Source organism: Dromaius novaehollandiae, chromosome 3 (assembly GCF_036370855.1).
Source record: "Dromaius novaehollandiae isolate bDroNov1 chromosome 3, bDroNov1.hap1, whole genome shotgun sequence".
Taxonomy (NCBI): Eukaryota; Metazoa; Chordata; class Aves; order Casuariiformes; family Dromaiidae; genus Dromaius; species Dromaius novaehollandiae.
The window spans coordinates 41,542,992-41,563,182 of NC_088100.1; the positions used below are offsets into that span (position 1 = coordinate 41,542,992).

Sequence of the window (20,191 nt, forward strand, 5' to 3'; positions counted from 1 at the left end):
TAGAGATAAAAAGGATGAATAATCGCCTTTAGCTGGCGGGATATGTAATAGCTGACCTCCTGCATCCTGCCTTTGATTTTCCCCTGAACCCAATCATCTTTTGTCAGCTAATTCCCAGCCTTTTTTCCTTAGGCTGGTGGGTTGGCACGGATGGTTAACAGCTGCCAGTATTTCTCGGCCCTGTCAGTTAAGAACTACACTAATGCAGATGCCTGGCTCAGTCCCACTACGGGTGCTGAATGCCTTCACTTTCCAACACACTCAGCTTTTGCCAGCCTTGAACCTGAACCTATCTCCTGTCCTGCCAATCTCCTTGCAGAGATTACCTATCTGAGAGAGTTAACCCATGGAAACTGAAGAAACAGATGATAGATTTCACAGGGCTAGATGTTGTGGGGGAATGGCAGATTTCACAGCAGCTTTTAGCAAGCAGTAAAATAATAAGAATGCAGAACAATTTGTTATGTGGTGTATGCTAACATACATTGAACATTATTCTGCTAATAGCAAGAAAGAGTTGCACAGAGAAACAAATAAAAAGCCCCCTGCCAAATGCATCCCACCCCCTCTCCTAAAAGATATGATGCTTCTCTTTGCCTCTTGGAAGATTTAAGCCACAGACAACTTGATTTAATCATTTCACGCTAGGAATGGAATATATATTTCATATAGTCCATTGCACAGAAGAAAGTCACCAGTAACCACCCTTCTAACCAGATTCAAGGAATTAAAGGGTTTACAGGAAAATCTAACCAACCTACTTCAGGAGCAATTTGTTTGTATGATACAAATGATAACACCAGACCAGTGCTACAGAAAGCCCGGCCTGCTATTTCAGGAGACCTATGCTTAACTTCACCAGAGAGAAAGACACATGATGCCCTGATGGCTAGAACGATCTTGCAAAGGTTTTTTTTAAATGTATACCCCAAAGTCATGAAAATCCCAACAGCAAGGTCGAGAGGGCTGCAACAATCCACTGGTGCAGAAAGAGACTGCCTGAAATCCAGATCCATTAAGATTAGGAAGTAAGTTCTCCCCTCTGCTAAAATTTATTCCAAACATGAATGTCTGGAGAAAAAGTTGACTTCTGGATTCTAGCTTTGAATGCTTCAGCCACCTTCTCGCCTGCTTCTTTCTTGAAGCTTGAGAATCTCATCTGTAAGCTGTAGGAATCCCATGCAACCAAGGGGTTTTATTTGTTGTTGCTGTTTTAATGTTTTCACCATTCAATTGAAACCTCAGTTTTCAGAAAACAAGGTGAATAAGATGTTTGCATAAATGCTGCTCTTCTGTCCAGAGTCCAGCTTTCAGCTTGCCAGTACAGACTTGCTCCCTGCGCACTTCTATTAGCAAAGCGAGGCAGGTAATAATAGTGAATAAAAACCCTATTCTAAGAAGCACTGGCTCTTTCTCAAGTAACGTAGAGTACCACTACAGCATGAACGACTCAATCATCTACTCAAGAGCTATTACTTGCAGCGATGAAGCAATGTTAATTGGATAATGGCTTGCTGCCAGCTAATATTGGCATGACCTACAATACCCTTGGCTGACAGCCGTATATGTTTCTCTATCACACCTTTTTTTTGTAATCTGGATGGGAAGTGGAAACCATTAAAAAAAATCTCCTAAGTGCCATTTAACTTCTTATCATGAATTAGAAGCTTAATTAAGTGCCTTGTTACAGGAAGGAAGACCAGTTTTTGTGATTAAATAAAACAAAACAACAGTTAAGAGTATGGATTGAAGGAGTAACTTTAGAGCTTAAAACTCAGTTCTTGGAAAATATTAATTTGGGTTGCATTTAACAACAGCTGCTTGATGAAGACTGAAAAACTGCTGAAAAATACCCTGGGTGAAAAGCACACGAGGTTCTACTTGTTTAGCAAAAACTGCAAATTAAGAGAAAAGCTTAAAAGTTAGCAGCTAAAGGGGGTACATTTTTTATTAGTTCTATTCAGCTGCATTTGAAACATGATTGCTCTAACTCTATTCTGATTTCTGATACATTGCATGCCACTGCCACATTTGAGCACTTGCTATTACATGGCTGTTTTTCCAAGAGCTTACTTACACACTAAAATACATTGCTTTAACAAAAGGTCTAGCATGAAATCAAATTACTTAGGCTGGCACAAAGACTTTATGGAAACTCTTCAATCAATGAAAAATTAGTTGCATACTGAGTTAGTTTAAATTGATTAGGAGAGGATTTGGACTAATACACATCAAGCTACGCTTCAACTGACATGAAATGTCTAACACAAGGCTTTACACTGGTTTAAAACCCAGTAAGTTCAGCTGGTCCCAATTCCGTGTGTGTACAATGTCTCCCAATTGAAGTGCCATATTTTTTATACCAGCTCCAGTATCAAATCTTTGAGAATAACAACAATGTCCATTCTCCATGATTGTGTATTTTTACAGTTTTCAAACCACACCAGAATTGAAAATGCAATGCTTGTATGGTTGACTTTTAAATACTTTTCTTGACTTAGAACTGATTGCTACCTTTGGAAAAGGATTGAACTATCAGAACTATATTTAAAAATGATTTGCAATCTTTGTTCTTCTGGTAGCGTACTAACAAAGTGATCCTTTTTTGTAAACACATTGGAACGAAGTACTTATGGTAAATCTCTAAGCCTGAAAAATGCACTGACCCAGGACATTAATTTTCAACTTCTGTTTGCAATTTTTCCACTGGTGGTATAACTCCCTACATGACAAATTAAGTCAACTCTCACAAATACTTTTAGAACTAGTTCACGAGTTCCCAGGATTCTGCAGACTACAGACTAGAAAAGATCTTTCTAATTTATTTTAATGAAACATGATTCTTCCCCTTATCGGCTCTTAAAAACAAGAGTGCTTTTGTTCCTTTTGTAAGGAGCTCAGACACTCTTCTTGGTGGCATTTCACACACCTAAGCACAGGAACCTACCAAAGCGCACAGCATTTTGAAGTAGAGCAGCACCACCACTAGGGATATGTGTACCTCAACCAAGCAATAACTGAGAAATAACTAACTAACTGCATCAGGCAGATCTCTGTACCTCAAATGACTAAGAGTTGTGAGGAAACTAGTCACTGCATAAATTAGATTCCATGGAGTTATCAGAAATTAATTTGCACGTGGAAAATATCTGTACAACTAGCCATTAGTAACTGTTGGTACCTTTTTTCTTTAGGCCAAGAGTTCTTTTCCAGCCTGAGAAAGTTAAAGCCTTGGTGCTCTGCAACTGATCTAGGCATACGGCAAAATAATGGTATAGCTTTCAGGTGGAGCATGATGGTTTCAGAGTACTGAAACAAACCTTAAGAATTAGATTATTTTCTTCTGCAAATCCACTGACTTCAGTGGAGCTATGACAGCAGACAATTTAACCCTAATTCACTACAGCTTTTTGATCTTTCACTGAGATATATTTTAAAATGTAAAATCCCAGTAATTACACTTCATTTATCTAAAGAGGATTCACTTAAATAGGATTAATTTATGGTTGGATCGGAGGATTTTTTTAATGTAGTATCTCACATAAGACATACATATAGACAAATCTTCATGTTTTAACCATTCTGTCATTTGAACGTAGGACCGTGTCACTGAGTCCAGCCCCCTGGCCGTGCAGGCAGATACATGATAATCTTTTTGCAAATGGGGTCCCACCCTACCCCTGCGACTGGCTGCCTGCCTCAGCCCCTCACCGCTGCTATGATCCAAAATCTGCTAATTTCCAATCTAATTTTACTTTTTAAAAGCCAGTTAATACCAGCCAATCCACTGTCTCTCAGTCTTAAAGACAAACTCTGCCGCTGTCTCATGCCCTCTGCCTACACGGAGTGGTAGCTGCGTGCAATCATCACTAGTCTTTTCTTCTCCTCCTTTAAGCCAGGCCCATTCTTCTCATCATCCTAGTCACTCTTCCCATACATCTACACACTTATTTGAGTCTCCGTGTTTTTTCTTGATCTAGCTGGACCAGTGTCACACATGGTATCCAAGCAATCTCTCGAAGGCTTTGCAGAGCAGTGTGGACACCCTCCTGTCTCCTCGTGCCTCTGTACCACCCCGTGTGCTCTGCGACCTCTCTGTTCCCACCCTTGCTTTGCAGTGCGAAAGCTGGGTGGCACTGACGGAAACACCGTTCTTCCGCTGGAAATTATTAGTGGACACTGTGTAGAATCATAGTGTGCATCCTAGCGTGTCCGCTGCGATACATCTAAACTCTTATGCAAAATGTCTGGGTTAAAATTTCTTCATGAGTAATATTCAGTGTCAAGACTCATGAAGTCACACCCGGTGACCTATTTCTTCTCATACCCTCCAATTTGTGCCATGACAATGTCATGACACCACTAGAGTCTCAGGAGAGCCAACTCAGAGGGTAAAAAAGATGCGTGACACTTCAGTCACCTGTCATGATTTAAAAATGCACAGTACTTCTCAGGGAGCTTTAAGCAAATAATGTTGAAAAAGATGTTCACCTCATTCTGCACACCAGAAAACCTTCCTGTTGACTGACTGCCTTCGCCTCCCCTGGGGACACCAACGTCCCTCCAACTACAAGCTCGAACAGGACGCCCCGGGGCAGGTGGCACCGGCACTGCGGAGAGGCCCTTCTGCCAGGCGGCAGCAGCACCGCGCGGGGGGACGCGGTGGGCGGTGACAGGAGGATCCGTCGGCAGCTGAGTGCCTCCCCTCTCCTGGCGGCAAAGCCACCAGTGTGCCCAGCAGTAGCTCTGGTATCACAGGCTTAGAGCTGTGAGGAAATTACACTGGGGGTGGAAGTCAGCCAGTGAGATTTTGTGGTAAAACAAAGTAAACTTTCCAGTGAGGTATGTATTTTCTACATCCCGTTGCTTCCTGCTGCGTGAGCCATTCTGCATGAGAAAAACCCTGCTTTTTGAAAGAATTTGTTCAGCTTTGCTTTCTTAGTGGAAAACACATGTCCCGAAGCAGTTAAATCCCAAACTGGTTGTGAGGGGAAGAGAAAGGAAGCTAGGCTGAATGAGATACAGGAAAGGGGAAAGACAAGAACAAGGATATGAACTGCTGGAAAGGGGTGGATAGCAATGAGACTCCAAATAATGTGACGGTTTAAATGATTTTTCAACAATAACCTGCTGTCTAACAGCCAAGTGACCCCTTTCAAATTTCCTGTCTGCAGAGCCAGAGGAATATTAGGGTACTGATAACGTACTGAATGAAGCTATAGTAATTAAGTGACCTCGGTGTGGGTACTACTCTTTCAGCCGCGGCGAGAACGGCAAGCTGAAACATTTTAAAGCTTTGCTATAGTAACTGTTAGAAACGCTGGCAGGTTTCGCTTTCCCCCAGCAAGGAAGGTTGAGTGAATATGCTCACTCTCTAACTCCCCAAGGGCTTTCCAGCAATTCGCAAGCAACCCCAACGCAAAAAGCCCGGCAGCAGCTGTGCCGCGGGCGGCCCCGAAAGCCGCGCCGCCTTCCGGCTGGCCCGCGACCCCGCAGGCTAGCCGCCTGGCCCCTCGGCGGAGCGCACAACAGTTCTCCTCGCCGCGTGGCGGAGAGAGGACGGTGTTTACGTCTGAGAAACGATGACATACTGTACCTCTTCTGGCAGGCTGACAACCAGGTCATTTTCCGTCTGCCCTACCAAGGCCTGCAAGAAGTACTCGCTGCACGCGGCCAGCACGGCGCGGTGGGCGCGGAACTCCTTCCCCTCCACGATCAGAGTCACATCACAGAGAATATCCTGCTTCCGCTGGTCATTCAGGCACAGGAGAATATTGGTACAATGCACTGTTGACTCATACACATACATGGGGGATTCAGTCTTCTCATCCACAGACATGCCGTTCACACCCTGCAACGCAAAAACAAACATACAAACAGGCAGTCAGGAGAGGCACAGCCGGCGGGCGCCCGCGGTTAGCACGCTCCGAGCGTGGCGGGGAGGTTACGTCATCTGCGCTGGGTCCGGCACGATTGCGGCGGCAGAACTGCTGAGCGGCACGTTAATTCTTAGTCAGAATGAGTTGCTCGGGGAAGAGATCTGGAAGGGCATTTGTGTCATCAGTTTGCAGCCCGCCACACTTCGATTAGCAGGTCTTTCTCTCCCGCCTCCTCCTCCCTCCAATCCCTCCCCTTGTAAAAGCCAAAACAGAGTTTAGGCTGGAATGCACAGCGCTTTCCGTCAAAACCCTCCGACAAGCTACTGTGCATCTGCGATTCTCGATTCAGTAGATGCAATAAAATTACACGGGAAATTTTGGAAGACTGCAGCAAAAACAAACAAGAGTGACACTTCGGTCTTCTAATATCGAAAAAAGAGTTCTGTCCTTGCTTCTTTCATTTTCATGTTAAGGGTAAAAACCCTCGAAAACTCAGCCTATACTCAAGTGGACAGCGCTCCGTGTGTACCCTGAAGACTTCTGCTCAAGTGAGAAGGACGGTGGGACTGTACTTGGTGAAGACAAGTCACTAACTACAGTGACCTCATTTCTCAATAGGAGTTAAAGATATTTTAAACCTTAAGGGGGAGAGCAAGATTTTTAGTGGCTTTAGAAAAAATTCATTTCCAGGTATGGCTAAGGCAAGGCACACTCGCTGGTGGTTTAATGTCATTTACAGAAAAGGGCACTTTCTGAATTCCAAACTCATATACATAAGAAATCCCCTGACCTACGTGGAACTCCAGCTAAAGGTGGCAGGGCAGCATGTGGGTGCTGGGGTTTGCTCCTGCCTCAAGATAAGTTGTAAGTCTCTGTGCACTGGCAACAGACCAGACATTTGTAGGATGTAAAATATTCATTACAAGTTTCTGAATTGGGAAGTTCCCAGCCTGTTGTTCTGCAATTTCTGACATATATAGAGCTGTCTGTGCCTTTGAACAAAGCGATTAGACTTCTGGTGGTGGTGGTGGTGATGGGATGTCGACTTCCCTGAGTACCCAACACTACATGAACCCCATTCACACTTGGACATGTGGAAGCAATTTTTCTCTTACTCTTGGCACACTGAAGTCATTTTTCTCTTACCCAAAACTTTCCAGTGAGCACCTAACTGAATCCTGTTTGCTTTGTTTTCCCATTTTAATTCCTCTGACTAGAAAAGTGTTAAATCCTGTGCTGTATCTGAATGCACTGCCTGCCCCAAAACAAACTGAATACACTTGTTTTAAGGCTTACATGGGAAAAAGGATTATTTTACTTGCATGTATTATTCTAGCAAAAGACCGTCATTTTTATTTTCCCCATATGACTGCATAAAGACATATAAAAGATGTGCACACACAGAAAGAAGAACTTAAGTTTTTCAGGCTGAAGCAGAACAAACCGATGATTAAGCTGGCAAAAACATGCAAGTCACTATTCAGTCACAGACTAGAAATCACATCTTAGTTTAAAAAGAAAAACCTGTCACAGACAAAGAAACAGCAAAGAATCAAAGACAAAACCAGCCCTCATGCACTCAACTTTCTCTGCTGTGAAGTCCTTGTGTATAAATACTTTGGCATAATCTGAACGCTGCTATTCTGACTACAAGTTGCCAGTCTTCTGAGATCTGCTGCCAAAAGGGAAGTTGTGTACCCATGCAAACTTCAGGTATTTTAAGGAATTATTTATTTTCCTTATCACAAACAACAGCAGCACTCTGTGAGGTGAGATTCAGAAGTATACAGTGCTAAGGCTTACAAACCAGTGTATTTTGGCATAATACTGCTGCGCTGCAAATATCTGACTACTGTAAAAAGTGGATGCAGAATTTCTCCTTTGTTCCTTTGTTAAAGTGGATCTTTAAGCATTTTCCTTTTATTTTAGAATTTACGAGTACACAAGTACCTACAAAATGACTTCAAACTGTTTCTCTTGCCATACATTCAAACCAGGATATCCTTTTCTTAAAGTTGCAATTCAAAAGATACTAGTAATCTAGCCAAGAATGGACTTAAGAAGACCTGCTTGCTACTTGTAAATATATACTAAACTTCTGAAAAAAACTCTCCAGCTTCTCTAGCTTTACAAGAGTATTTATAAGCCGGAGGCTAAATGACTCTTTTTACAAAATAGGTATTTTCGCCAACATTACAGAAGTATGATATTACCAGATTTCTTAATGAAATGCTTACAACTTCTCTTTTACTGGTATCTTCAGTATTTACTGCTGACTCACACTATGTTTCTGAGTACGCAGCTGAAATGCCTGCATTAAAAAGAGCAACCCAATATCCAGTATCCCTTCACTGACTTTATATTCACCAAAAAGATATAAATCTATCTGTATATAGTAGGGGAGGGAGACTTTTTTTTTTATGTTACAGGTTGGCTTTCTTAAGCAGAAGAAAATTAACTAAATTCTTCTTTTCTTCTCATGAAGTGAGACTGGTGAGAAGAATAGACAGCAATCATTTTATTAGCACTATGGTAAGGTAAAAGAGAAAACGATACTTAGCTCATCCCACTCATAGTTTTCTGTATAACTGAACTGTGATGCTAACGATAACGTTACAGTGAGGTTCTAAGTGGTCACTCTTGCGTGCTATGAAATGCAAGAGTTTACAAGAACAATCTAGTGGGAAAATCTGAGAATTGCAAATGACAATGCAATGGGGAAAGCTTTTCAAAAATTTTTTTTTCCAAGTACGTCTTATGCCTGTAATGTCTGAGGTGATGACGAAACGTCCAAGAAGTCTGAAACCTGGCAGGTAATGAACAGAAGATCAATTACATTTTCACTTTTTCTAAAAAAATACCCTTTGCCTGAAATTGCACTCCTTTTTTTACAGTAACAGTGCAATTTCTGTGAATCAAACACTGAATTTGTCTACTAATTAGTAATTTCCTACTTTTTAACTACAGCTCTCATTAAGAGAATTTTTTAAAATTGGTTTTATGCCCTGTAAGGGCTGAAAATACCACGGTGTATTTCCCCAGCGGTGAGTGAGCCTGCCTTCTGTGCTAGGAAATGTGATTGATCCAGTACTGTAACTGCACCCTTCGGCTCTGGTGGGTCACCAGCCATGCTCCTGGGAAGGACCTCAATCCCGCTACTCCGATTGCTAAGGTGTTTCTAAGACTCTGGCAGTCTTTAATTACAGTTGCGACTTCGTGAGCGCCTCTGACAACCAGGGGCTTCCTGAAAGCAGCTCCACGACATGCTCCTGGCGCCCTGCAGAGGTGCCTTGGCCGGTGGCTGCAATTTCGGTCAGGCACAAACTTCCCCTCTCTGCGCACTTGGCCACCTCCGGAAGCACACGGAGCCCCAGATTGCGCACAGGGAAGCCAGGGCTGGGCTAGGGCTCAGGACCATCTATTTATCAGCTTTTAATGTGTCAACACAAGTGATTTACTGTCTTCCCCTCTCCACAATCTAGAGGAGATTGAGTGACCTCCAGGCATGAGGTGTTTCCTATCCGAGAGGGCTTTATCCCGCAGGACGGGAGCAAGACAGTGAAGCCCTGCGCTGGGAAATGCATTGTTCATTTTCACGGAGAGAGGGTTGAGAGTGCAAAGTGGTCACCTTAGGGCTCTGGCACGTAGTAGTAAGAAAGCAACCAGAATTCCATCGTTTGGTTTTTTTTCTCTCCCCAGAAGAGAAAATCAGAGATCAGGTATTAATCCTGAACTCTAATGCAAGTAGGGGTGGAACTCTCTCATACAGGGTTAATTCAAAATGCATAATTTTTTGCTGAACTCAGTACTACGCTGAGCTTGCAGAACCTTCTTCACAGAAATGATTGTAACACACTTGCTACTTCTTTCAAACTTAAGACAGAATGACTTAGCAAGCCTTTCTCCAGCTCGAAAGAACATGCTGTGCATTTGTTTGCATATAGGTCAACGTAGTGCCAGAAAAAGTCTCTTTGAAACAAAAGTTTCCAGAAACTGGCAAGAACTATTGTGGGCAAGGAAAGCACCATTGAAACCTCACACAAAAAAAATGCTAAAGGCCAGCAACTGCAGCAAAGCAGACTGGAACTTTGCTTACACAGTGCTTCCACAGAGACCAGTGGGAGATCCCACAGAGCCTTCTGCATGGGTAGCAAGGAGGAGGCACGCTAAGCATCAAGACACCAAAAAAACTGCTCGTGGAATATCCAGATCACTTATGTTTGCAGGAAGTCATCAAACGGGCTGGCGTTCACCCAGAACTCTCCAGGAACTTATGAACAAACTGGCTGAGCTGCTACCAACTTACATTACCTATCATGAAAACCAGTTCCAATCTGGCGAGGTTAGAGGGCTGTCAATGCAGTGCCTGGTCTTAAAGGGATGTATCGGAAAGAGAAAACCTTATCATTATGGACCAGAAAGTCTTGCTTCAGAACTGGGTTAATTACATGAAAAGGTAAACCTAGCTCATGGCGGAGTTATAGAACACTTAACCAAGCAAATTATCATCATGACAAAGCAGCATGGCTTCTGCAAAGGGAAAGTCATGTCTCTGCTCTGCTCTATTAGAATTCTTGAAGTGCGTCAAATTAGCAGTAAGGAACACTGGTATATGTAATTAGTGTTGACTTTCAAAAATCTTTTGATAAAACCTTTACAAAAGGCTCCCAGAGAAGCTCAGTTGTCATAAGGTGAGAAGTCGTACCAGATTGGAAATTACTTAGGTTAAACTGTTAAATAGAGCAGGGATACATGGTCCATTTTCAGCAGATGAATAGTGAAACACCTCAAGACAGGACACAGCAGCAGCACCAGCTGACAGTCGCCTACAGCCACACCACCCTCAATACATCCAAGCTGATCTGATCTCTGAAGCTCTGCAGGGTCCAAAGCTAAGCAGGTTGGATGGGAGACTGCTGGGAAATCTAGGGGACCTAATAGCAGCCTGCTGCTACATATGGGCACATCACCAAGAAGATGGAGCCAGGCTCTGCACAGTGGTGCACAGTGGGATGACAAGAGACAACAGACATAAGCTGAAACGTGAGAGCTTTAGACTGGGTATCAGGAAAAACTGAGGGACAGGTTGCCCGGAGATGATATGCCATCTCCACCCTCGGAGACTTTCAAGGCTAGACTACATGCAGCCCTGAGCAAGCTGGTGTGATCTCCAGCTGGTCTCTCTAGCCCACCTGCATTGAGCAGGAGGTTGGATTAGACCTCCTGAGGTCCCTTCCAAACTGAATTATCCCATGATCCTACATTTATCAGAGACCTAGAAGTCCACACATGTCAGGGAGATTGAAAATTGATAAAATCAGTTCAAATGTCAAAGGTAACATGGATTGTTGGGCATTTCAGAAAGATTTAATACAACAAAGAATTAAGTCAATGACAGGGTGACAGACTATATCCAGGGCAATCTGTTGCACACAGGTGGCAAACAGAACAAAATATAATTTGAGCAATTAATTGATTCTTTACAGTCAATTTGGACTCTCTCAAGAAAAAGAAAGACTGGAGTATCATCACTTATAGCTTTAAGGGCATCCAATAAATAGACCAGACTCAAAGGCAGTGCTAAGAAAGAGAAATATTTAAAAGAGGAGAGACATTTTCTAGTCACTTCTGGTGTAGCGTAGTGTCCATATCTGATTACCGATGTTGAAAAAGAGAGAAAAGAAATCCTCAGTAGGACAATGGAAATGATTACTGGTGAGGGAAGAGAAAGAGCCCTTCTAAAGACAACATGCACGATTGATTTGATAAAGAACATACAAATAATGCAAAATAGAGGATGAAAGGTCAAAGCAGCACTACTACTTATTATTTCTGATGCTACAAATAGAAGAGGACACCCCAGCAACAGAGGCAAGACACATGCAGAATTTTTAAAAAGAAAAGCTTTGATTCCTGACCACACACACGTACTGAAATTGTACCCTGCACTATATAGGAAGATGCTTTGGAAGGTTTTGTTTTGTTTTTTTCAGGGATATTCCACTGTAACGGCAATAACCCCAGTCTGTGGAAATGACCACCCTTGCACGTTCCTGGGGCAAGAAACTTGTGAAAGGATTAGTTACACCTCATAAAGACATCCATGGCCACATTAATCAGGATACAGTTCACACAGGAAGAGAATTAGCATGCTTTGCAGCATCGGTCAACAACGGACTGCTCGGGGGGACGGTGCTGCCTGTCTTCCCCCTGTCTGTTCTGACCATCCCACCACTATCTGGGAAAGAAATTACCTGACTGATGCCAACACAGGTGAAAATCCAAACCTGGCCCCTCCGTAGGTGCCTCCCTGACCACTTGCCCTCCCTTGCACCCCCAAAAAAGGTGCACAGGCTGCAGCAGAAGGGTCCTTGCAGCCCTTCTGCGGCAAAACACCATCAAGGAAAGCGATGGTGAAAAAAGGAGGCATAAGGTCATCCTGAAGCACAAGATCACTTTGCATTCTGTGAGGTGTAAGCCCTGTATCAGGGCCACAAGAGCGTGCATAGGACTCCCAAGAGCTTCACCATGAAGGCCAGCAAAGCCTTATTGGTATCTTCTCACTATGTCTGTAACACTACATTTTAGCACAGAAGCCAACTGATAAGACTGTGTGATTTCCCACTTAGGAACTGGAGTACCAGTGACACTGTTTTACACTGACCCAATGTAAAATGAACTGTACGTTTAGCTCGGAAACATATGCTAAGGCTCACTTTGTAACCTGGTATACAAAGTGACTCGCAGCTTTCTCCTGATCGTGTTATGAGAGGAGCAACACTGGACTGCGGTTATTTTTAGTTCCATTTCACAGTCTTCCAACCAACTCACATAATAATAAAAAAAAAGATACTTAGGAATGACTTGAAGCAGACAGCTTGAACACATATAAGGCTCTCTGGTCAGAGGTAGTGGGGCAGTCTGCACAGCATATTTGCATGTGAATGTCTAACAGTATTTCTTTCAATAGGACACAGAGTGCGAAAAATGTTCGTGTGTTCTGAGGTTTTCTACCAATTTATTTCTCCTACTAAATTGCCAAAAGGCACTAGGGAAAAAATGTGTGTGTGTGGGAGGCATGATTATCTCACATGCAAAAAGTTACCTCAGACCCAGTGATGATAAAAGGAGCATCACTTTCCAACAGTGATGATAAAGTTGAGCAGAACTAGCACCTCTGACAAATGGCAGCAAAACCACATGAGATTTGACAGTTTTTAAGGATAAACATGCACTGTTCCTAAGTAGTAAGTGGGAGGAAAATATTTTTCCAGGGCTTCCTTCCCCATCTCCTAATATACTTTTCTATCAAAAGATTCATTTTATGCAATCAACACTTTGGTATTAAAGAAATTTATCAATAACTGACACTTCAGAGCTCCTAAAATGACCATTGATAATTGGTTATTGCGATCTCTTGATTATAGATGCAACAACAAAGGATATGATTATACTGTCACTGCTTTCCTTTAAAAGAAACTATTGAAAGGCCTAATGATTAATTCACCATTTTTGAGAGCTTGCTGTAATGACAGGAGACTATATACAAAGGTCTCTTCAGTAAGCCCATTATTCAATTAATAAATGCTGAATACCAAGCAGTCATAGTCATATGAAACTCCCAAGAACTGTGTGAATTTTTAACCAATTAATTATCAATTACAACATCATAAAACACCAGCACAAAAATAGAAATAATGAAATTTAATTATACATTATTCTTCCTAGTTGCTGCAAATACTATACAAGACTGATTTTGATTAATAATTCATACAGCAATAAAGTATCAGGAAAGATAATTATACAGTGCCACAATTCTCACACTGATTTCTGTAATTACAGATTACAACAGTGTTAGCAATTTAAAAAGGTTAGGGAGCAGTAGTAATTTGCTATGTCATCCTCAGCAATATTAATGTCTTCTTCTTTGAGCACCCCAGATAATTGAAAATAGAATAACGGACCGCCAGGCTGCATGGGCCTGCCTACTGCCAAACATACTGCGGGTACCAGAACCATTAGCAAGAATGTCTTCAGAAATAAGCTTTTCACATTGTTCAAGGAACTTCTGCTATAAAGCAAAAGACGCACTGCCAAGCGGAGAAGACATTATAAAGTGTTCCTCTTCGGCAACTGGGGACATGCATCGCTGCCAGCTCAGCCACAGCTGACATTGCTGACCCTGCCACATCAAAGCAAGATCTTCCTTTGACCATGAGCTGGAAGGAAGATATTTAGGAGTAACTCGGGCAGGATTTAAGCGTGAGCACACTGCAGGAGGAGGCTGGCCGGGCATGCGGCAGGGCGATGGATAACACCGGCCTCCTGAAGGCACCAATTCCCATCACCAAGGAGCTGCTGCTTGCATGGCTGCAGCACAAGCCACCGCGTGTTTCCCGCCCTGTGAGCACCCTGCAGATTGCTTAAAAGCTTTGCACAGCCTGAGGGCCAAGGACCAGTTGGCCACCGCAAGAAGCTTTGCATGGACCGAGCGCCACGGAGCAGTCGGCCACTGCGGAGCTTTGCTGGGGCAACGAGGAAGAGCTGGCCAAGAGCTGGGCAGAAGCTGCCCCCTCTCAGCCCTGTTTCTCTACGGCATGCTTCATGTGCTTTCGAAGTATTTACAGACAAGAATACCAAAAATAGACAGGAACACTGCTGAGGTCTCTAGACAGTGAAACGGCTGCTTTTGCATGGCCATAAACCGCCACAGTGCCCAGACGTTTGCTACAGGAAGCAAGTCCCATTGCAAAAGTCAGTTCCCAGCTTTGCTATGTTGGGCTAAATCCTACCGCACAACATGGCAGCGACCGGGAAAAAAGGAAAGAAAGAGAGGCTCTGATCCCCGGCTGAGAGATTTAAAGGAAACTGCTGAATGTAACGCTTGCCTGTCGCATTTTGGTTACTTACAATGGTTTCGCTATCAGCAAACTGCACACACGAGCAGAGACATGCGGCTGCTTCAGTTCTGCAACGGATCTTGTATTCTTGTTTTTTTTAGACGAAGAGACAGGATGCCCATAGACTCCATGATGAATGCTTATTTAAACCCCAGGTGTCTACTCTACAGAAACTGTGCTTCAGGTTGTTCAGAGATTGGTACCATAAGGAGCCAGGGATTTCCAGTGGAGGCTACTTTGAAGAGTCCAAATATATTTATGTTTCACATACAGATAAAATCCATTTCTTGACTTTAGGGGGTTGTGCTGTTATTGTTTTGTTTTTTGAGAGAGTAACCCAGCTGAACAAGGTAATGATAGCTTGCAGTCTTTAGGGACTTCTGTTAACATTCATGGCATGTGCATTCATATTTATATATTCTACAGTGGCCTAGTAGGCAAAATATACATGTGCATCTTTTTATGACCTAGGAAAAAATAATATATTTTTAGTCCCTATACTCAATAAGTCAGGCTTAGTTTAACATGCTTTTTCAACATTCTTTGAATATAAACACTGATGCCTTCACAAGAGGGGCACAGTAGATGTGTTGGGGGAGAGAGAGACCGAGTAGGAAGACAGAAGGAACAACAGAAGAATTGTCCTCTGTCCTTATTTTTTAAAAGATATTCAATTAACATATAAGCACGTGGAAAGTTAAAAACACAGAAAAGTTCTTCCCTGATAACATCTCTTCTCATAGTTTTCACATTTGCCAGTCTTTACAGTGACTGGCTATGGTGGAAGGGGACCAGAACCAAATCTATTACTCAAAATGGCTTATTCAAAGCAGAATGGGGAATGCCCAACACTGAAACAGTGCCAGGAAACCACTAAGCAAAACAAACAAGATATTCTATTTTTCTGAAGTGGTCAAAGGCTTCAGCACCTCGGGGAAAGGATAAAACCTTTAGGCTTACTCTTGGATAAACTGGATTGCCAAGTTAAAGAACCAGAGGGAAAAATAATCTAGTGATTTTATCTTGCTCTGCAGCTTTGTGAGATCTCGGAGAAGGTTTAAGGTCTCTCCACAGAAATGGTGGCTGGAGATTCTGGTTAAGGGTCCATCAGATTTAGGTCCTGCCTTCCTTGCTTTAAATGATTGTTTTGGGGCTTTCATTGAGTGGTACAGTGACACGGTCTTCTTCCTCTTCCTAAACTTTTCAGTATTTTACACAGATCACTGTGGGTGCTTCTGCACATGTGCATATGTATCCTACAGCATGCAATTTGTGCTGCGCTGCTGTTGGGGATGATGATATTGCTGAGGCATAAACGGTTGGTCAAGCATTCAGGGCCACTCCCCTGTATGACGTAGTACTTTGGGATAGCAAAGAGTGTTTCTCTGTTTGAAATCTCCTTTGCTAATATAACTTTGAAAAGGAAGGCCAGGCTGATATCGAGCCAATACTACTAGTATTTGGAAGCCAGAAATCATGAACAGTGCTGTTCTGCTCCTTTTCGCAGCCTCTTCATGTGAAAGATTATGCCAACAAGTTATCTGCGTAAAAGCTTTTCCCTTCTGCTTTATTCCCAGGGAAGTATAGCCTTCAAAATCTCCGTAGAGTTCAATGCTGAAGCTTTCTACTTTAAAATGGTGGTTGCTATCAATATTTACAGTTGAATGAGTTTCTAAAATAAGAACTTTTTGTGAAATGTCATCATAAGAAAACAGAAAACATATCTCTCAGAATTGCATTTCCTGGTTAATTTTCCACTCACTCCATTAATTACTGCTTTGCTAGTTTATCTGCAGAACTACCTGAAGAGGTTTGGTCTCCATGGAAAAGTATGGTCTAGACTGCTGCTGACATCTTCAGGTGCTCAAATTGTAGAAGTTGGGAGAATGACAAAATCCCATTTTCTCCTGTCATATTACATAGCTGCTATGGGAAAAATCTGATCTCAATCTTTTTTTTTTGCTAAAATGCAAGCTCTTCATCTTTGCAGCAATTTAGCAGGTGTTTAGAATATCCTTCACATTTCCTTGGGCCGCACACTAGCACTTCCTTTGGAACGTGTCTGTTGTGATTAATGCGTGAGGAGCAGGAAAGCATGCAGTAGGTCACTGGGTTAAACCTGGGACAGAATTTCTTAGGGTATAACTCTGCAGCTTCTCCTCTTGGAAGGGAATACAGGTGTTGCCTTTTCCTTGGAGACAAGGCTGCTATCTGCTTGTGCAGTGTTTTTCACAAATGAATGGATATCAGCAATCAGGTTCTATTTTGACTGCCTATGTACTGAAGAAAAAAGTTTCCTTATACCTAAACCATTGACAGTGATAAACCTAAACTCATCTGAAAAAAAATTCTAGTTACTACTCAAGTGGGGTCCACAGATTTAACAGTCTGAATCTCAGGAGTTGAAAATCCACCCATCATCCTCATACTCTGGTACATGCTTAGATTTCTACATAATTCTCTTTATCCATGGACCAGCCCTTACTCTGGAATTAAACTGCCTTTCCTGTTGTAGACCATAAATCAGAGAGGCACGTGGAAAGCAATCACTTATGCTGCAGAGACCTAACAGGCTACAGCCAGGGTAAGTGGAGAGGACATGAGACAGAGTGTTGGCATTTTGACTAACTGCAACTGCAGTCTGAAGAAGCCTAGAGGGAAAGAAAAGATGTGACGCCTTTAGGTCCTGATTCTGAGGACAACTACAGCCAGTGTAGTACCTCCACCTTTGTCAGAGGACGAGGAAGACAGCAGAAGTGAGGACTAGTTTTTCTTCTCCAGTAAGATCCAGAGGAGCTTATGAAAGCCTCTCTGGCAGCATAAAGAGTGGGGGCTTAAAGATGTGAAAACTTTTATAAGAAGAACTTTGGTTTTATCTTCATCTGAGGATACCTACATTGTTTGTTGAGCTTTTCTTGCAGGTTTTTGAAATTTATTTGGTTTCTTTGCCACCACAGAATTACAATGCAATCAATATACTTAAAGCACCAAAACCTATCAAATCAATACAAACAGGAGATTAACATCTAAAAACCTAAGCTGCATTTTATCCCAGGGAAGCAGAGTAGCTTGATTATTTCTGTCTGAATTATTGGATTTAAGGCACTACTTCTAAGATTCACAAATCTTAAAGGCAGAAAGGACCATTAGATCACGTACTCTGACCTCCTATAGGCAATACCAACAGTTGTGTTTACCACATAGACGTGCAATCACCTCAGAGGGAAAAAAACCCAGCCGGTTTGCTTGACAAGTTCTCTTCAACTGTTACTGGTCTTATCTGTACTTTTAGCCTCCAAATTCTCTCTTGACAGATCCTGAAATAGCTGTTCCGCTATTTCACCCCAGACTGACGTCAAGCTAAGCCAGCCTACAGTTCCCCGGGACATCCCTTTTATCTTTTTGAAATATCGGAAATACAGTTGGCAGCCCTCCAGTTTTCTGGAATTTCCCTGTTTTCCCAAGATTTGTTACAGCTTGAGAGCTTTTCAGCCACCTCCTTTAAGATTCCTGGATGTAAAAGTTACTAAGAGTTGTTGATGTGAAAATGCTTAATTTCAATCACTCCTGTCTTAGGTCCTCCTTCGCCATAAGCAGCAAACTTTCTGTTCTGTCTGCATTGCTGTACAGGATGGACACATCCTGTGTGTCCACATCTCCTTGTCTACATCTTCTGTTGTTTCAAATACAAAACCCACCAAGCAACATTTCTGCCTTTTCTATTTTCCCTTTTTTGATACTTGATTAATGAATGTTTTATCACAACTTCTATTTCTTCATTTAAAAAGGATGGCTTCTCATTAGTGTAACTTTTTTGTTCTTGATGGCAATGTAGAATCATAATTTCTGAGCAGCTGGCAGAATATTCTTCAACAATTCCCAGTGTGCTGAATACTTTTTACTTTAAATGTAATGTTGTGCCAACACAACAGGTTTTAACAGATCTTTTTCAGGTCTGAGCATACATAAATTTATAATCTAATGCCAGGTGTTGTACTCAGTTTGCACAAGGTCAGTGTAAGGCATTTGACGCCCTGTAAGTCAAATTATTTAAGACTGTTAACAAGTAGTAGTGTCTGACAAACTGCTTTCCCTCTCTGTTTTTCCTGTTCTCTCTCATGCTACGAGTTGTAAACCTTTTCCAGTCCATTCTTAAAAAAGCCATTTGCATTAAAATTAGGCAATATCAATTTTATCACATTTCTGCTCATATGCTACTATCTCCCATTCTTACCGACTAATGCTAAGAACCTAGATAATAAAAAGTCAAACAGTATGTTCTTACATAACCTTGCACTTTCAGACTTAATACTGATAGCACCATAAGGCTGGTTTATATGGTTGGGTATTCACTACTATCACTCTTGACCTTTATGGTTAGTTTACAGTTCCCCTAACTTTGCTCACTTATCTTTAAGGAGACTGAACTTTTGGTAGAGAAATACAGGCCATCAAAAGCAGACATTCCCCACCTCTGCAGTCCACAGCTTGAAGACCACAAAATCCAAAGCCTTCTGCAGCACATAGCACCCGTAGCTACTGTAACCTGCTGCTACCGTCTGCCTTACCACTCCTTTGGAAAGGAGACAGAATAGTTTCAGGACACTCAGCTGTGCCATATTCAAGTGCAGCACAACCTGAATTAACAAGAACCCTGTCTTTATGGTGGCAATCACCACTGCCACACTACCTTTGGGACCGTGGCAGGATTGCTCAGGGATGTTTCTGGCAGCTTTGACCTATTTCTGTACTGAAGTTTCGTTGAGCTGATGAAATGCATCCCACACCTACAGTTTGGACAAACCTTAACAGATAATCGCATCTGATAGATAAGCAAATGACTGTTTCTGAAAAGAAAAAAGTCTGTGTGCTTTTTCTGCTGTGAACTGAGAAGCTACATTCACCACAGATCTTGGAGACATGCAATTAAAGACTGTCAAATTTGCATGCATACAGGATCCAACTGAAGGCTGAGCAGCCTATGTTATATGGCGCTCCAAACGTATTCTCCACCCAAAATTTCATGTCTTTGCTCCACAGCATGGGGGCACCAGAGCTTTAAATGAAATCAAAAAAAATTGTGAACATTGGCAAAATCAACACTTAATTTCAACATTTATTTCCCTATTTACTTCCCCCTCAGCTGAAACACTTCAGTAGTGGTTTTCCAACTGTAGTCTGAGGGAACACCACAGCAAAAAATTGTAGTCCTGTGCTCTTGAAACTTAGCAGATTTACTGAAGCTTAAAATGTGGCTTTTTAGGGAGAAGTCTCTTGTACCAGTGGCAAGATACAATGCAGGCAGCCCTATTTATGATGCATGTGTACAGTAAGAAGTGCATCGAGGTCTACGTGCAACAAGACTTAGCTGGCACATTCCAGCACTTGGTTCAGCAAAATGTTGAGTGCCTT

The 20,191-nt window shown here is 42.3% G+C and overlaps 1 protein-coding gene across 10 annotated transcripts in view; it reads right to left on the minus strand.

Annotated features, from left to right (window-relative positions):
- BACH2 (BTB domain and CNC homolog 2) overlaps positions 1 to 20,191 on the minus strand; it is a 195,729-nt gene that overhangs the window by 44,802 nt on the left and 130,736 nt on the right. For 9 of the 10 annotated variants that reach the window (XM_064508785.1, XM_026093406.2, XM_064508784.1 and 6 more), the window contains one exon: positions 5,597 to 5,851. The exons of the other annotated variant lie outside the window; for it this stretch is intronic. In XM_064508785.1, the coding sequence (XP_064364855.1) occupies positions 5,597 to 5,839 (243 nt within the window). In that variant the 5' untranslated portion in view covers positions 5,840 to 5,851. The remainder of the gene's footprint in view (positions 1 to 5,596; positions 5,852 to 20,191) is intronic. 10 annotated transcript variants of the gene reach the window in all.